The sequence below is a fragment of the Ostrinia furnacalis genome, unplaced genomic scaffold (genome assembly GCF_004193835.3).
Source record: "Ostrinia furnacalis isolate ACB-3 unplaced genomic scaffold, ASM419383v2 OfSCF2049, whole genome shotgun sequence".
In the NCBI taxonomy this organism is placed as follows: Eukaryota; Metazoa; Arthropoda; class Insecta; order Lepidoptera; family Crambidae; genus Ostrinia; species Ostrinia furnacalis.
This window is the reverse complement of record NW_021132288.1, coordinates 440409-456791: the sequence shown is the minus strand read 5'-3', so window position 1 is coordinate 456791 and position 16383 is coordinate 440409. Positions and strand designations below refer to the sequence as shown.

General features: G+C 36.1%; 4 protein-coding genes across 5 annotated transcripts; 1 reads left to right on the top strand and 3 right to left on the bottom strand.

Moving 5' to 3' along the window:
* Positions 1 to 1136: 1136 nt before the first annotated feature.
* LOC114354439 (uncharacterized) lies at positions 1137 to 2785 on the top strand. 2 transcript variants are annotated; one of them, XM_028306826.1, is made up of 3 exons: positions 1137 to 1289; positions 2053 to 2106; positions 2580 to 2785. In XM_028306826.1, exons 1-3 carry the CDS (start codon positions 1257 to 1259, stop codon positions 2682 to 2684), a joined length of 192 nt encoding a protein of 63 aa, XP_028162627.1. In that variant the 5' UTR covers positions 1137 to 1256; the 3' UTR covers positions 2685 to 2785. The 2 variants fall into 2 exon arrangements, with proteins under 2 accessions (XP_028162627.1, XP_028162628.1); XM_028306827.1 differs by lacking the exon at positions 1137 to 1289 and adding an exon at positions 1691 to 1854.
* On the bottom strand, positions 2718 to 3538 carry EMC4 (ER membrane protein complex subunit 4). The gene is made up of 2 exons (XM_028306825.1): positions 3365 to 3538; positions 2718 to 3270 (listed from the first exon to the last, which is right to left on the bottom strand). Exons 1-2 carry the CDS (start codon positions 3418 to 3420, stop codon positions 2808 to 2810), a joined length of 519 nt encoding a protein of 172 aa, XP_028162626.1. The 5' UTR covers positions 3421 to 3538; the 3' UTR covers positions 2718 to 2807.
* A 2544-nt stretch (positions 3539 to 6082) lies between these two features.
* Positions 6083 to 9452, bottom strand: LOC114354437 (tyrosine aminotransferase-like). Its single transcript, XM_028306824.1, has 5 exons — positions 9026 to 9452; positions 8337 to 8665; positions 7327 to 7800; positions 6716 to 6898; positions 6083 to 6378 (listed from the first exon to the last, which is right to left on the bottom strand). Exons 1-5 carry the CDS (start codon positions 9171 to 9173, stop codon positions 6178 to 6180), a joined length of 1335 nt encoding a protein of 444 aa, XP_028162625.1. The 5' UTR covers positions 9174 to 9452; the 3' UTR covers positions 6083 to 6177.
* Positions 9453 to 12250: 2798 nt separating this feature from the next.
* Positions 12251 to 15342, bottom strand: LOC114354443 (tyrosine aminotransferase-like). The gene is made up of 5 exons (XM_028306830.1): positions 15151 to 15342; positions 14163 to 14491; positions 13154 to 13627; positions 12879 to 13061; positions 12251 to 12443 (listed from the first exon to the last, which is right to left on the bottom strand). Exons 1-5 carry the CDS (start codon positions 15290 to 15292, stop codon positions 12267 to 12269), a joined length of 1305 nt encoding a protein of 434 aa, XP_028162631.1. The 5' UTR covers positions 15293 to 15342; the 3' UTR covers positions 12251 to 12266.
* Positions 15343 to 16383: the final 1041 nt, after the last annotated feature.

The following is a 16383-nucleotide window of genomic DNA, read 5'->3' as shown; positions in this document are numbered from 1 at the left end:
ACTACAGGGAAAAAGATTATCTCAGGGACATTCCTGAAGCTCTTTAAGTGGTAGAAAAACAGTACCTCTAGTAGGAAAAACTTTCGAGTTCGTTTCGTTGCGTATTCAAAGTGTCATCGAAAAATTTTGTATGAAAAATTAAACAGCGCCCCCTAGGGCGGCTATAATATAGGGGGCGCTGTTTAATTTTTCATACAAAATTTTTCGATGACACTTTGAATACGCAACGAAACGAACTCGAAAGTTTTTCGTACTAGAGGTACAGAAAACTTTAGGCTAACGCTTTCGTAACGAAATTACAATATGCCCAAAAAGAAACCGCTTCCTCCAGTAAAATGCACATGGTCTTCTTCTTCTTTTCTTGGCAATACTCATCGAGGCCGACTTGATGCCAGTGTCAAGTAGGTATAGATGACCCACGCTGAACTGTCCCGCCAAACTCAATGACAGGGGGGCGCTACCATCGTTCAATTATATGGTTTCCAACATGGCAAAAATCTGAACCAGCGATCCGGTATTGACGGTGGCGCCCCACTGTCAATGTCATCGACAGGACAGTCCAGTATTTTGGAACTANCAAGTAGGTATTTTTAATTCAAGTAAATGATAGATGAGATGATAAAATCCCCCCTACACCATGAGTTTCAGTAAAGATGTGACACTTTACTGAAACCGGACGCGGACTTCTTGAGGGAACTTGAAAACTCATGTTGCACTGTTTTGTTTCATTTGGCTCATGCACGTTCAGGAACACTTTTAATAATCCACCATTAATTAGTCGGCTAAACACGAATTTTAGAAAATAAATCAAAACTGCTAACACGACGCTTCTTTTTCCCGCCAAGAAGTCCAAATGCACATGTTAAATCTTTTTTGATTTGGAGCCGATTCTGTGAAAAACTGTCCTCCATGTATTCACACTTTTTGGTGCCAACCATAAATCTATAGCATCGTTCGTTCGTTTCAGCCAAATGACGTTCACTGTTGGACGAAGGCAAGAAAAATTTGTTCTATTTTAATAGTAATATAGTATTAGTAGTTTGCTAATATTTGTAAAAAAAATGCCTTTCTTACTAATAAAATGTACAATCATTGTCATCTTTGCATGTATCAACATAAAAAAGTAAAACTGTCATTTCATGGATCAGCTGTGTCTGCTGTCAGAGAGGGGTGTTGTGTAATGTCAAATTGAAACGAAAAATTAGTTCAATTTACATTGAATTGGTTTTTGTGGTTCAGAAAATACAGAAAAGCCTATGAACACAACTAACAAAATGATCAAGGGGCTGGTTAGTAAAATATCATCTTATCATCTGTACTGAAAACTAAGTTTTCATTAGATAGACTACAATAATTATTGCAGTCATTCAGTGTATTACTTTTGAATTTCTACTGTTTATCAATAAAAATAACCCATTAACTTGAACGATTACCAATATTATGAAAGAGATCAGCATAGTTGAGTCAAAGTTGAGTACCAACTTGCGAAACATTGTTATTTTGGTACTATTTTTAAGTGTGTGAAAAAAGGGACCCTAGTCATGTGAATGTGTAAAATAAGTTGTAGAACTTGTAATTTATAAAAGTTTTTAGTTTCATTTTGGTTAAATATTTTTTGATTTACCTTTTTACTGGTAAAGAAAAATCTGTCAAAGAATAGACAACCAGATGAAATCATCATTCAAATTTAGAATGTCAAATTGACTACTTATTTCTATGTTGATTTTTGCAGAATTTTAATAAATTGCTGGTTATGCTGTTTAAAATAAAAATGCCTGGTTAAGCAGTTCTGATATCCTATTGAAACAATCCCCATAAATCATGGGTTGTTTTTTTTCTCTGGTGAAAACATCAGTAAGTTTCATAACCTATGAATCTAACATAACCATTTCAGTCAGGGAAACAAAGAGGGATGCACAATAGGAAATTGTCTTAAATTTTATTTAGTGCTTATAGTGAATAGGTTATCATTTTAATACCTGCTTACTGGGGCTTTGACTGAACAAAACATAGGTACATGTTTTATTATTTTTCAAAATAAAATTGTTTCAGATAATATTTGGCACGGGATTGTATGCTGGAGTATACATAGCACAAAATTATCAGGTAAAATCCAAAGTACTAAATTCGTTCTGTTTACTGCAACTTTCATTACCTTTTTAATTGCATATTTTATAGTCGCAAAGGAGGCCATGCCTAATTCCATTTTATGGTCGTCCATTTACGTTAGTTGCCTTTGATTTTTGTTGCAAGCATTATATTATTTGCAGGCTTGCCTTGATTTATGTATAGGTTCCTGGTTCAACATGTATGGCCTCTTTTGTGTGTTAAGTTTGTGTTTTGCAGTCACTAGATTTAGTATTGAATATACTTTCTTCCTAATGCAGGATGCCGCTGGGTATGTTTGTAAGAAAACAGCTCAGCAATGTGAAACAGTTTTGGATAAAAAGAAATGGTTGGTTTTATTTCAATTGCTTATTTTTTTCCTACATTTTGAACCAGGAGTAATAATTTTGTGGAGAACAATCTATTAATGATTTTCAGATCTGTCAATGTAATAAAAAATGTTTTATTTTCAGATTGACAAGGTTGAAGATCCGAAGGTTCTTTTTGAAAAGGCACAAGCTTTCATTAAATCCAAAATAGGAGGAGATGACGGCAAAAAAGGTGGAAAGGACTGCTAATATTTTGAAAATCAGTTTTAAGAAAATATCCTATGATTTTGTAAATATGTTTATTAGTTCTTATACAATGATAATCTAAATAAATTAGCATTAAAAACAGATACATGTGTTTAAATTATTCTATTACAATAAAGATAGGCCACCCCCAATATGTTCCACTCGAGTCAGGGGCTCTTCGAATGCAAGCCAATCACTGGAATGTGTAGGTAATAAGCCCATACTCTGACATTTGTACAAAGCCAACAATATATTCACAATGTTACCGATAAAGTATACAAACTTTTGACCAGCAGCTTGTGTGCCCTCTACAATTTTGAATGTACTTTGAGTTGTAAATAATGCTTTCACAGGTCGCACAATCAACATTCCCACCATCATTATAGGAAAAATGGAGATGGAATTTCCAGCCATGTACATAATGAATAGATTCATAGGCACCTGTTTTAGTGGTCCCAGTGCTACATCCCACAATTTCTTGATCAAAAGATGGTTAGAATCCGTATCTTTGGATGTCTCGGCATAGTTTGCACTGGCTGATTGGCTGTATCCTGGCGGAGACGGCAAATCCCCGGAGATAGCTTTATTTCTGTAATATAAAAAGGTTTATAAATTATGTACATTTTAATTACATTTATCACATACCTACCTTCCGAGACTAGATAACTTTAGACGACACTTACTTCTGATTGTAATCCAAAGCCCACTTGAACTTTTTGTTCGTTTTGACTTGAGACATTTTACAAGTTTAATATTTATGTAGCTTTTGTGCAACAAATTAGGAATTAAAATGTCTTGAAAATCCAATAAATTCCAATTTGAGACTAGAAAGAATGACATTAATGACACTGGATGACAGTGATGACACTAATAGTTTTTTGTTCGTTTTTTTTTTATTTTCGGAAAAGGCATTAACTATACAGCCAAGTTAACAGTTTTTTTATTAAATGAATGGTGGTAGATGATACCCCCTCAGCTACCCTTGAATTTGGCGTTGTGAGTCAGTAAAGATGTGGCACTTTATGGAAAAATTATTTTGCATTGTTTTGCCTACACTCATACACTTTCACGAACAGTCGGCGAAACACAAAAGAAAATAAACAAAACTGCTGAACACGACACGAGACGCTTCGCNAATGGCCGTTCACTTTCCCGCCTAGAAGACGGCAGATTTTTTTTTTTTTGGTTGTGCAGGAAATGGAAAAGGCAAAGGCATTTTAGGCATTATGCTATGCAGCCAAGAGGGACGGGGGGCGATACCATCATGAAATCAATAGCCCAACATCCTGGGGAGGGGGGGAGGGGTCCACCCTACCATTCCGGGGTACAGATGAGACAGGGATTCCGGGGGGAACCGTGTCAACCGTGTCACCCCGGACGCACATGGCTAAGAAGCGCGTCGTGATAAATCTTATCATTGATTTTAGACGACTTTAAAAGTTATCGCGTAACATTGATAAAATGGCGCGTTAAGAGCTTTTCGCAGCTTGCATCATAGCCATAACCTTACTGGTTAGCTTTAATTTCGTTAATATTTTGTTAATATTAACCATTTAGTAACTGAAATATAGTTAAGTACTTCAAGTTAATAAAGACCAAAAAACTGAAGCAGTTCGTTGTAACTATTGAGTACCGATTTTTACTTTGTTAACAAATTTTTTTACCGTTTAATAACCCACATTTAACTTTTCTTTGTAGCCTTTTTACCTACTACGTAGGTATATGCAATTATTGTACCTAATGTGCGATAAAAATGTAAACGAGTTTTACAAACGTAATTTTCACTTACGAGCATGTTTTCTGACGAAAATGCCTTACCTACACAACAAAGTGTTCGTCCTTACCAAGACTTGCCCACTTAATTATGAGTAACTAGCATAGCTGGGCACCGTTAATCAAATAGTTAACTTCGTTAATCGTTAAACCGTTAATAAAAAAATTAACTTCGTTAAACGTTAAAACGTTACATTTCGGAAGATTTAACGCAAGTTAACGTTAATCGTTAATCCGTTAACACATGATAATAAAACGAAAAAAATAATTGTATGCAAGGTTCAAATAATCTCGAAAGCTTGTAACGCGCATGGAATTTTTTCCTCTTTTATGTTTGCGCTACAAGCTTTCGAAATTATTTGAACCTTGCATAAGTACAATTATTTTTTTCGTTTTAGTACAATTCTGCATTTCAGATAAAAAGCTTGTTTTTCAAAAGTTTTTTAATTATTCTAATTTTATTTTACACTTTTTAGTAGTATCTCAATCTCAAAGCCTTGGTTCAATTACAATACAATTTAGCACCAAAGTGCTCGAAAAGACAAATCCAGCAAACCCAAACTCGATAACTTTCCACCGTTTCGTTTAAGAATTCCTATGGCCACCTCCTGACTCCATCATCAGGACCCTGGACATCATCTAGTACTAAAGTCCTCGAAAAGACAAATCAAACGAACCCAAATTCGATGCGATGCCGCCGTTTCATTTAGGAGTTAGTATGGCCACCCACCTCATGACTCCATCATCAGACCAGCCATAACATTGCATTGTCATCGTACTTACATAAGTATACCAAAGGATGATGGGCACAAACGTATGGAAAGTGGTACCCGCTCCAATAGCCATAACCAATATTATATATTNTCATAGAATAATCATACTACAACCCACGCCAGCGTCCTGACAAGCGCGCGTGACACTCGACTGATATAATACCCGCCGGCGGGGCGCTTCGCTGTAGGTAATTATCGGATGTACCGCGCGGAGTGAGCCAGGCCTGGTATTGTCGACCGATGATCTAATGGTTCACGTACCCCGGACTATAGGGCAGTAATCGCGGGTTCGATGGTCGCGTATGAACATCAGGCTCTGCGTTTATAATTACCTACTAAGTTGCATAGCGTATTTCCAATGTTTTTAATGAATATGATCTAAAACATACCAGACCATATTTTTCGGGCAATCTTACTGCGGTTTACAATAAAATTTGTTTGCAAGATTGATTTTATGAGAGTCACCTTCCTTCTATCTTGATAATCTTGATGACGGACATTGACTGATTCCAACATTATTATTAACGGTGTCTGTGTAATCATTCAAAGAATAATAAACTTACATTACATACTTAAACAAACTTGAAAGTAAATAAATGCACTTATTTCATTTAATAACACTTAAATAATAACGATGCGTGTAGAAAAGACATCAACGAGTTAGACGCCAAGAAATTAAATGAATATTAATAATTTAAAAATTCCAAAACGTTAATGCTTAATCTGGACATAGCTTAGTTTATTTGTAAGTTTGATACAATATGTAATATCAGAAACTTCGACATGAGTGTTGACGTGTTTTTTACAAATAAGTAAGTGATGATGATCTACTTATACAAAAAAAAACTAAAAAAATATTTCGTAAATATTTATTCAATAAAATAAAATCCCCGTGTGCTGAATCGTTTAGCTATTTACAAAAAAAATCTAACAACAATGTCGTTAATTTGCTAATTTACGCGTGGCAGTGCGTCATCGCAAATGACTTCAGTTGCATTAGGCATGGACACCACGTTGGTGTCAATCTCTTTCAGCTTTTCTCTGGTCACGATGTGATCTTGGCAAAACTTGACTATCCTCTGACACGCTTCCCTCATGATGTCTTCTGGCACAGTTAACACGATGCGCATGTAGTTTGGATAGCAGAAGCACTGAAATGAAAAAAAAAGTATTTAGGTACCTACCTACTTAATATGTTTAATAGGGTGTTGTCTCAAAATTAACATTGACGTAAGTCAATTTCATTATAACGGAAAACTTGCTCATTTTCAACACATAAAAAAGACTACGCTCATTTTTTTGCGCATTTAGATACCTAGTTAGGTACCTATTTGTGGAACTGAAAATTCACAAGATTTTGCGTTTAGGGATAGAGTAGATATTTTTTTACCTAGTTATCTTTAAAACTGTTATATTTACTAACAGTGTTTTCGACACGGGTAATATCAAAAGAGTGAAAATAATACATAGATAGTTATATATTTTTACCTCTCCTGGCAGACAGAACACGGACTGTTCTGAGACCATTCGCTCCACAAACTGCAGTTCGCTGCTGAACTGAGGGAACTGCGCCATTTTTATTTCAATCATCATGTACATCGCCCCTTGTGGCATAATGGGCCGGAGCCCTGGAGCTCGTCGTAGCTCCTCATAGGCCAGCTTAGCTTGGTTCTGGGAAATAAATAATAGCTATTAAGTAAAGTTTAGAATTCAGTGGGATCTCTTTAATTAGTACCTACAACTGGCTACTTTATGCATAATTATCTACTTAATTATACCTTACTGTTGTGAAAGGATAGAAGAGGTCAACAAGATCAAGCTGATTAGGTATTATCAATTGATTTACATTTATAACTTTCTCTGTTGAGGATTCGGTTCCTTTAATTTCAGAGTAACATTAGTATTATTATTGTGCAATAGGTACATTTTAATTCGTCTAATATCTAAATCTCGTTTAATTAAACAAATACTGTTTGTTCATTCGTTCTCATGAATGAACGCATTCTAAAACTTTCGATATTACCGGGAAAAAGGGCTTATCTACACAATTCCGGTTAATAACAGCTGCCCTAACTCGCCGCGTGGAACCTTCCACTCACCTCGATAAAAAGGACAACCTCATCGAAGAAACTCTGCGGTGTGGTCTTGAGTATAGTCGGCAAGGCTCTCTGTATTAGCGTATTAGGTCCGAGTATTTTACTTGCTAGATTGCTTATTCCCTTTCGAATTTCTTTGCCTAGTATATTTTGCCGATCGTGCACGATCAGCCATCCCATCCTCCAGCCAGGCACCAAAAATCTTTTGGTAAGGCCACCGCACGTCAGAACAGGTACGTCTTTCGATAGTGCTGAAATAGCTGTGAATTCATGGCCAGAAAACACAAAGTGTTCGTATATCTCGTCTGCAATTAAAGGCACACAGTTCCTTGAAGCTATATCTATGATCTCAGTCAAATGCTCCTTGTTGTACACCGAGCCACATGGGTTTGACGGATTGATCACGACTATCGCGGCAGTGTCATCATCTATTTGATTTTCTAGATCCTCCAGATCGACTTTCCATTGTTGATTAGGCTGGAATTTTATAGAAATTCATATTAATAATATTTATGCCTAACCTCTAATCAAGGATTTACGCAGTTACAAAGGAATAAATGCGTAAATAAGCATATGCAAATTTGGCTCAGAGTATACTGGAAACCCGTTTTAATCTAGAAACTCGTCTCACATCGCCTCATATACCCATTTACACACTAGCCAGACGAGACTCCTCGTTACGTCTCAATTTTAGGGTACCGTATCCGCGTGACATCCTATTGATTATTGTCGATGTTCTAGGTACAGCACATTAATAACATTTTTTACCTCGTCAAGACATGTTTCATATGCCTGACCTAACCTTTATTAGAGGACTCAATGGACATTTAGCGTCAATTTAAAATGGTATTGATTTACGACCGTTAAAAGGTAATGCTAATGATGAAGAATTTACTTAAAGGAATGTTGACAAATATGGAATGCGAGCATAAGTAGGTCTTAACTGTGAACTTGATTGAATACCAAAAATAGCTCTCATTTGACTTGATAAATAAAACACTGTAGTCACTCACCAGTAAGTTGTAATACTTGATTTCTATCCCCAATCCTTCGGCAACAGTTTTGTATATCATGAACCCGGGTCGGGGGACGAGAACGTTCTGTCCGGAATCGGCGAGAACCGTGATGGCGAGTTCGATGGCGTGCGAGCAGCCGCTGCAGAGGATCACGTCCTCAGCGGCCACGGGGCCCTGGTGCGCGCTGTACTCCGCCACCGCCTGGCGCGCCTCCGGGTGGCCCACCATGGACCCATACCCTCGACTTGTATGCCATTCTATACTCTCCCGCACAGCTTGGATCACTTGCTCCGGCGGATTTAGGTTCCCAAAAGTCGTTGGATCACCTGAAATTCACAAAATTATTTAACCTTTTCGAAAATTTTATGGATAAGTAGCATTATATTTTTAACGTAACAAAATACAAAAAATCTCGCTAACCTTGAAATAATTCTGTTAATTTTATGCGCTAATTTTCGAACGTGATACCTATTTTGAAAATTGCGTCAGGTTTTTATTTAATAAAACTTTTATTTAGAATTGTATTAGATTTTATTTCGCTTTCGTATCAAAATAACGCTCACTCACGCGTCACAAGAAAGATCTCTACATTTCTAGAAGCTTTATCAAAACAACTATAACTTTCATTATCCTTAACGCCGCTGCGCACTTGCACAATACGAGAAAAGGTTAGTAAACAGACTCACCTACTGAAAGCGCTATCAGTTGTTTTTCGGGGTTCGGCTCTACTTGCAGATTTTCGACGATGCTCCTTATCAGATTGTGCGTATTCCGAGCTAGAGCTGACGCGCGCACCTCCCAAGCCCGCTTGTCCTGCGATCGACCTGACGACATCGGCACCAAACTTGCGGGATACCAAAAGCTGTGGCGACGCTTAAATGTTTATTCAGAATATTGCCCACGAACCAATACACCTTACTTTTGTATCAGAACTGTGGCGTTTGACGAATCAAGCTCCCGAGCCGCGGAACTGGTTTCAAAATGTAGATGAGATGACGGTAGTGCGGTAGTAGAGCGACTTATTTAAACATTCCTCCTATTCACTATTAAAATATTCATGATAAAAATATGTTTTTACGATTACTTAAATTATATTAATATCAGTTTAAAACTCACGAGCGAAATAAGTACATACTATATAAATTGCAATGTGTCACGTTTATTGGCACCTGTATAATAATATTTTTATATCATCTAATAAGTAAAAATAATACACTCAATATTTTTTTATAGGCTTAAAAATGTAGAATACAGAAGTACCTAAACCTACTTGTTTCAAAGCGCGTGAACTTATTATTATTATGAAAAGAAAATTACCTCATTTGCGCAAGGTATAATTTTTATTACGTTATTAAAGCGCTGAGAAATCACTGCATCAGGATATAATAATAAATATTACCTGCAACATTAATTTAATTTTTAGCCTGTAAACAAACTTCTTACAAGTCCTTGTTTGATTCAAAGGATGCAAGTACGTAATAATATTATGTTGTTTATGTTATTGTGTTTTGTTTGTAAGCAGATAAATACTAAGGTACTTGATACAAATAAGGCCTACCTAACTTTTAATGCTTATATTTTAATATTAACGCCAGTCAACAAAAACAAGGTTAATTAAGTTCTTCCATCCTTTAATTTTAGCGATATTACAAAAAATAACACAATTTTTAACTAAATCTATTCAAAATAAGCAAATTACGAAACCACTGATTTTGGCTTTATTAAATCACCTACACGGAATAAGGCCTATATGATTCAAATGCCTGTAGACCTTAAAATTGAGGTTGTATTAAACAAAATGCGGTCTTATAACATTAAACACGTCGATTTGTTTGCGTTATCAAACNGATAAATATTATTATCTAGTTATGCCTAGGTATGCTAGCTAGATTCAAACTAAGAATTCAATATAAACACATACACAGATGTAAACTACAAACAAATGGTTTGTGCTTTTATGTATTTTATATTGCTTACGCAATACGCATATTATGTCCTATCATATGACAAAGGCCGAAGCCACCACACAAACCCAAATGACATGAACCTCTTCAAAAAAGTTCATATTATAAAATCAAGTGTGATTGCGGTATCAATACCTTTTTTTCTTGGACAAATCTTTTTTTACGTCGGGAATTGCTTTGCCGATGGAGACCGACCAGTGGTTTATGTGGGGTATCAATGGGACTCTCCCTGCGAGGTCCTCAATATCTGTCTTGTAATCTTGTTATGCATAAAAAAATATAAAAGTTCCAATTTATTCAGGACACTATTATTCAGTTGTTTATTTTCAATCCTGTTAGAATTTTTAACTAAATATGTATTTATGTAAAATACATATACGAACAATAATAACTAAGTCCTAAAACATCAACAACGAACGGCACTACTAATATTCAAGTCAACTGACACGATGTGATATCATGACATTAAACATTTTTCTTATTGCTCATGTGATTTTTGCGTTATTTCATAGCTAAGAGAATGTTGTTTGAGTCACTGTTCGTGTTTAACTAAAGGAGACAATGTAATAATTTCCATGGTTATCAAATCAAACTTCGCTATTATGATTTTTGATCAATATTAAAATGAAAATAGGATTCCTCTTCGATTCCCTTAATATTACAGACTTTTTAACGGCCGATAGATTTTTCGGGCTGCAATCAGTTATTTATAAACAAGTATGAAAGTTAGGTACCTACACGGATTTGGTAAAGCTACACCGGGTTTGGTAGCACCGAGTGTACCGACTGGCAGATTCCTCATGCAAATTAGAAGCCATCCAAATTATCGGCCGATAAAAAGTCTGTGGTCTCATAATAAGCTTTTTATTTTTTAAATTTTATTCTCACGTTTTCATGAAACAATCAATAAACGGTAAAATGAGACTGTTTCAACTGTTTTTCTTGTTTAAACTGGGCTGATGTAAATTTTTAATCATTTGCTTGTGATAGGTAATTTTAACGTGACTCTACAATAGAAGAATGTCTAACTAAACTTACACTTTCTTAACTTCTGTTTTTTTTTTATTTAAATATTTCAACACTCTTTCCACTGCACTGAACAATTAAAGACTGTCGACAAAATACATGGTTTGGCAATATAATTGTACCTAGCTAACTTTTTTTGCTTAGTTAATTAATGAATCAATAAATTATTCAAACAATTAGGTATCTTATCCACCATCCCGTGCAAATTTTGCACTACTATATAGGGTGTCCCAAAATGGGTGAATCAAACTGCTAGGGAAGGTAGCTCTACTAATGTAATATCCCTAAAAAATATTTAAAAAAAAATTGGGTTCGGATTTTTTTTAAATAAAGTGCTCTAAACTCGAAATCTAGTCATTATTTTCAAAAGTTTGTTTACAGATAAACGAAGCGATCATGTACAATTAATATTAGTAAGAAAAAAGTACAAATAAACTCCAAATGCAGCAATTATAGCCAGATACTTAGGCAAAGCTGATTTATTTTCTCTTTAAAAAAATTGTGTCCTTATGCGCTTTTTTTCATATTTTTTAAGGATAGTACATTAGTAGAGCTACCTCCCCTAGCAGTTTGATTCACCCATTCTGGGACACCCTGTATAATTTTTCGCATTCATATTGCAAACGGTTGCGAATTCGTTCGTGCATGCGTGTACACAGGGTTTCATTCGTTGGTACCTTTAGGGAAAGTACTCATAATATTGTAGATAGAAAATTTTACTGAAAGAAAACATTCTTTTTTTTTAAGAAAGTTGCAGTTTGCTTTCAAACATTTCCAAAAATTTGTTTGCCACACCCGGAATCTTACCCGGTGATTTTGTAATAAGCTTTTTGTATACTAAGTAGGTACCTATCCTGAAATATTGTACTCTTTTTTTTGTATGCTAAGTTTAACGCATATTTTTTCTTTAATCAATAGAATTAATGGCATATTACACTTAATAAATAACCCTCCATTCTTTATCAACCGATAACTTGTTCGTAATCATTTCCATGTGTTTTTCTTTCGGTGTTGCGTGGTCCTTGCAAAATGCGATGATCCTTTGACACGCCTCACGCAGAATTTCCTCAGGGACCGTCAGTACAATGCGCATGAAGTTCGGATAGTAAAAACACTGAAATGTGATAAAACACATGAAACGTGCTGCATTTAATATAAAATAGTACTAAAAAGTGCAATTTAAACATACTCTATTGTTATTGATGTTCATTCCATAAAAAAACTCAGGAAAATGTGATAAAGGTTACTACATTGTATACTTTTGTGAAAATGCATCTAGAATATTGCAGAAGCGAGTTTTCCTGATATCTATGTAAGGTACATTGGTAATATAATAGGTAGCAACACCACTTTTAAGCAACACGAATGGACTTCTATTACAAACAAATGACAACATACTNAACTGGGCCTTAATAATGCAGAGTGCAAAGAATACTCGTAGGTTACATACTTTATAAATCTTACTAAGTAAGTAAGTACTTAGTGTATTTTTAGTCATGCTGTCACAGCAAAAAGTAGGTACATGAATCGATGACCGTCATAAACAAACCTGTCCAGGTATACAGAGCACGGACTGCTCGGAGTATAAGCGTTCAATAAACTGGAGATCGTTCTGAAATTCGGAAAACATAGACACTTTGATCTCTATCATCATGTACATTGAACCTTGGGGCATTATCGGGCGTAAGCCAGGTGCCCGCTGTAAGGCTTCGCAGGCTAACTTCGCTTGGCTCTGAAAACAGACATCATGTTATCCCTTGTTATTTATTTTAAATCTACCGATGATAATATCACTCGCAAAGAGCAAATACGAACAAAACTTACCTCTATGAAGAACATTACTCCATCGAAGAAATGCTGCGGCATGGACGTCAATATACTAGGCAAGGCATGCTGTATCAACGTTGTAGGCCCAAGTAGTCTACCGCATAAATTCCTCAAACCTTGGCGAATTTCTTTCCCAAAAATGTTGTTCCGATCGTGTACAATCAGCCACCCCATTCGCCAGCCTGGTACTAAGAACCTCTTTGTGAGTCCGCTACAAGTAAGAATAGGAACATCCTTGGAAAGGGCAGACATAGCCGTGTACTTATGCCCTGAGAACACAAAATGCTCATAAATTTCATCGGCAATAATGGGCACACGGTTCTTAGATGCGATGTCCAGTATTTCGAGTAGGTGTTCCTCGGAGTAAACTGATCCACAAGGATTTGAAGGGTTAATTACTACAATGGCTGCAGTTTTGTCATCAATTTGTTTCTGTAAGCTCCCCAAGTCTACTTTCCACTTTTGTTCTGGCTGAAAGTAACCAATCAACTATTACAGGTAAGACGTAGTTGAACTTTGTCCATCCCTTGTCGGAACGAATTGTTTATAATAGTGGAGTCTCTGCTATTCCATCTTAGGCTTAAATTATTCCTCAGTGGGTACAGTAATTAAAGTAAGTAGGTAATTCAGTGTAATTTAAACAAGGAAAAAATATGACAATAACTTATGTACCTAACTACTTACCTACTTAGATAATAATGCAAAAGTTTCAATGACATTGAAAAAAAAACATAAATTGTACCTACTTATGTGTAAGTAATTATCTTTTCATACAGTAGGTAAGTACTTAGGTTAATAAAATGAATTGACGTCACCGGCGCCCCCGGCAAAAAGAAATCATCAACAAACAAGACATTTACTTGGGCACCTAGCAACAAAATAATACCCTATTTGCTCTTTTTTTCATCCATCTAGTAGCAGGGCAATTGACCTAAAGTAGAGTTCTCTACTCTTCTAGAGGCGTTGGTCAAAATATTTCAATTCTAGGTAATTCAATATAACGTACCAACAAGTCGTAGTACTTGATTTGTATTCCCAGACCCTCAGCTAGCGTCATGTAGATCATGTACCCTGGTCTCGGCACGAGGATATTTTGTCCATCTTCAGCCAGCACTGTGATGGCGAGCTCCAGTGCGTGCGCGCATCCGCTGGTGAGTATGACGTCATCAGCCGTCACGCGTCCCTGGTGGATGCTGTAGTCTGCGACAGCTTGACGGGCCTCAAGCTGACCATTAGTGGGCCCATATGTACGGCTTTTGTTATTATCTATGCTATCCCGAACGGCTTGCAACAGTTCTTCAGGCGGGGTGATATTCCCGAAAACTGTAGGGTCACCTAAGATGTAATTTTTTTAATAAATAAACAAATAAATCTTTGAACAATTTCACACAGCGCCAGCTAGCCCCAAAGTAACCAAAGCAACTTATATTATGCTTGTGTTGTGGGTGCTATCTTAACGGATATACTAATACTTTTTAACGTAACTTTATACATAGTTCAGTAACACCCAGACACATCGCAGAAATTAAAATTCATCATTTCAGCCCGGCCGGGAGTCGAATCCGGGACTTCTCGGCATAGTTAATAGTCCGTTCTGAACCACTACACCAAACGGCCGACGGAATTTTCACCTTTTAACAAATTCACGTCCTTGGCCAGTATTAGTGAGCGTTCAATCGTGAATAAAGAAGAATTTCATGAAATTCTGACCTACGCGGGAAATAAATGATTTGTTAAATGATTTATAAACTAAGTTTTACATTGAATAAACATGCCATGAAAATTAATTTTGATGATAATTATATATGTGTGTCTCACTTAGTATCATAAATATCTCTATATTTTCTAAGTAAGCTACATAAACTGACCGAACAAAAATAATAATCTAAAGTGCCTAAAAGTTATTTCAAAGTCTGTAATAAGTAGGTATTACGTAACATACGTTTCAGTAACTTTTACTTTATAATTTAACTATTAAAAAATAGGACACTCACCGAGAGAAAGCGGGATAAGTTTCTTTTCCGGATTGGGTTGAACTTTCAGGTTTTCAATGACGTTCCTGATTAAATTGTTGGTGTTGCGAGCCAGAAATGTTGCTCGTACCTGCCACGGTCTCTCTGTTCCCTGGCCAGCCATCTGTGAGAAGTATCTTATCGGATTAAACCGTGTAGTTGCATTCGCGCTCTTTAAAACCGCTTAGCTAACAGACACAAGGTCTGACTCTAGTCGATAGTTAATTGAGATCATCTGTCGATGTCATATTAGAAGTACATAATAGGTACACCTTGTTGCAATCATTTCCTCCATCAAAATAATATAGGATCATACTTTCCTGTGCAAAATATTTTTAGTAACTTACTTATTTACTGTCTCAGGCAGGCGTGAGGCCACGACTTCATATAAGTAGTGTTGCCGATCTAAGCGCAAATATTGTTTTAATAATTTGTATGAAGCGTAATTGCCCCTTTTAGTACTTAATGTTTGCCCTGATATTTTGATAGAGGTCCCCGGACACCCAGATGCGGGGTAATTTATAAAATATATTGACCCGACCAGGAATCGAACCTGAAACTTACTTACTTTTTCACGCCACTGCGCTCTGAGACTAATCTTTATCTAATTTTTCATTCGAATATCTTTTAATAGCTACTTACTTAAATTTATTCTCTAATAAATATACTAACCAAAAATGATAAATGAAAACCTCATTTTCGCCATTTTCTCTGCTACCCGGCCTTAAATAGCGGATAAATAGTGGATAAATAATATAGAGATAAATAAATACCTACAGGGCACAGGTCTGCATACTAGTTAAGTAGGTGCTCTGACTATTTAAGTAGGCATCGAAATCGTTACATCCCTAAAAATAAAAATTATTGTATGTACCTACCTATTGATTTATTTTTAGGACTAAAATTAATAGAAAAACTGATTTCTTCATTCTCACTTGAAAACTGCACACAGGATGTTAGCAAGGACTGGCCAACGATATGAGGNAACGATATTACTTATTTATTACCTTTCCAACAACTGGTTGTCTCACAATTAAGTCATAATATCGCCAAGTCCAGCGTAAATTACACCAATCATCAATTTAACATAAGTCACGGGGAAGGTGAACTCAGGATATCCTTCAATGCAAGTATTGAAAATGTAACAACCACGCTACACCATACATACTACGCAACTGTGTAAAAACGGCGGTAAAACAGCGACGTCACGACGTC

Coding starts and splice junctions, on each gene's coding strand:
- LOC114354439 (XM_028306826.1), top strand. CDS start 1,257: ATGAACACAACTAACAAAATGATCAAGGGGCTG. Junction 1,290..2,052: donor ACAAAATGATCAAGGGGCTG/GTTAGTAAAATA, acceptor AAATTGTTTCAG/ATAATATTTGGCACGGGATT. Junction 2,107..2,579: donor ACATAGCACAAAATTATCAG/GTAAAATCCAAA, acceptor TTTTATTTTCAG/ATTGACAAGGTTGAAGATCC.
- EMC4 (XM_028306825.1), bottom strand. CDS start 3,420: ATGTCTCAAGTCAAAACGAACAAAAAGTTCAAGTGGGCTTTGGATTAC. Junction 3,271..3,364: donor GCTTTGGATTACAATCAGAA/GTAAGTGTCGTC, acceptor TTTATATTACAG/AAATAAAGCTATCTCCGGGG.
- LOC114354437 (XM_028306824.1), bottom strand. CDS start 9,173: ATGTCGTCAGGTCGATCGCAGGACAAGCGGGCTTGGGAGGTGCGCGCG. Junction 6,899..7,326: donor AGGTTGTCCTTTTTATCGAG/GTGAGTGGAAGG, acceptor TTTATTTCCCAG/AACCAAGCTAAGCTGGCCTA. Junction 6,379..6,715: donor TGTTCTGTCTGCCAGGAGAG/GTAAAAATATAT, acceptor TTTTCATTTCAG/TGCTTCTGCTATCCAAACTA.
- LOC114354443 (XM_028306830.1), bottom strand. CDS start 15,292: ATGGCTGGCCAGGGAACAGAGAGACCGTGGCAGGTACGAGCAACATTT. Junction 13,628..14,162: donor TCAAGTACTACGACTTGTTG/GTACGTTATATT, acceptor GGTTACTTTCAG/CCAGAACAAAAGTGGAAAGT. Junction 13,062..13,153: donor GAGTAATGTTCTTCATAGAG/GTAAGTTTTGTT, acceptor GTCTGTTTTCAG/AGCCAAGCGAAGTTAGCCTG.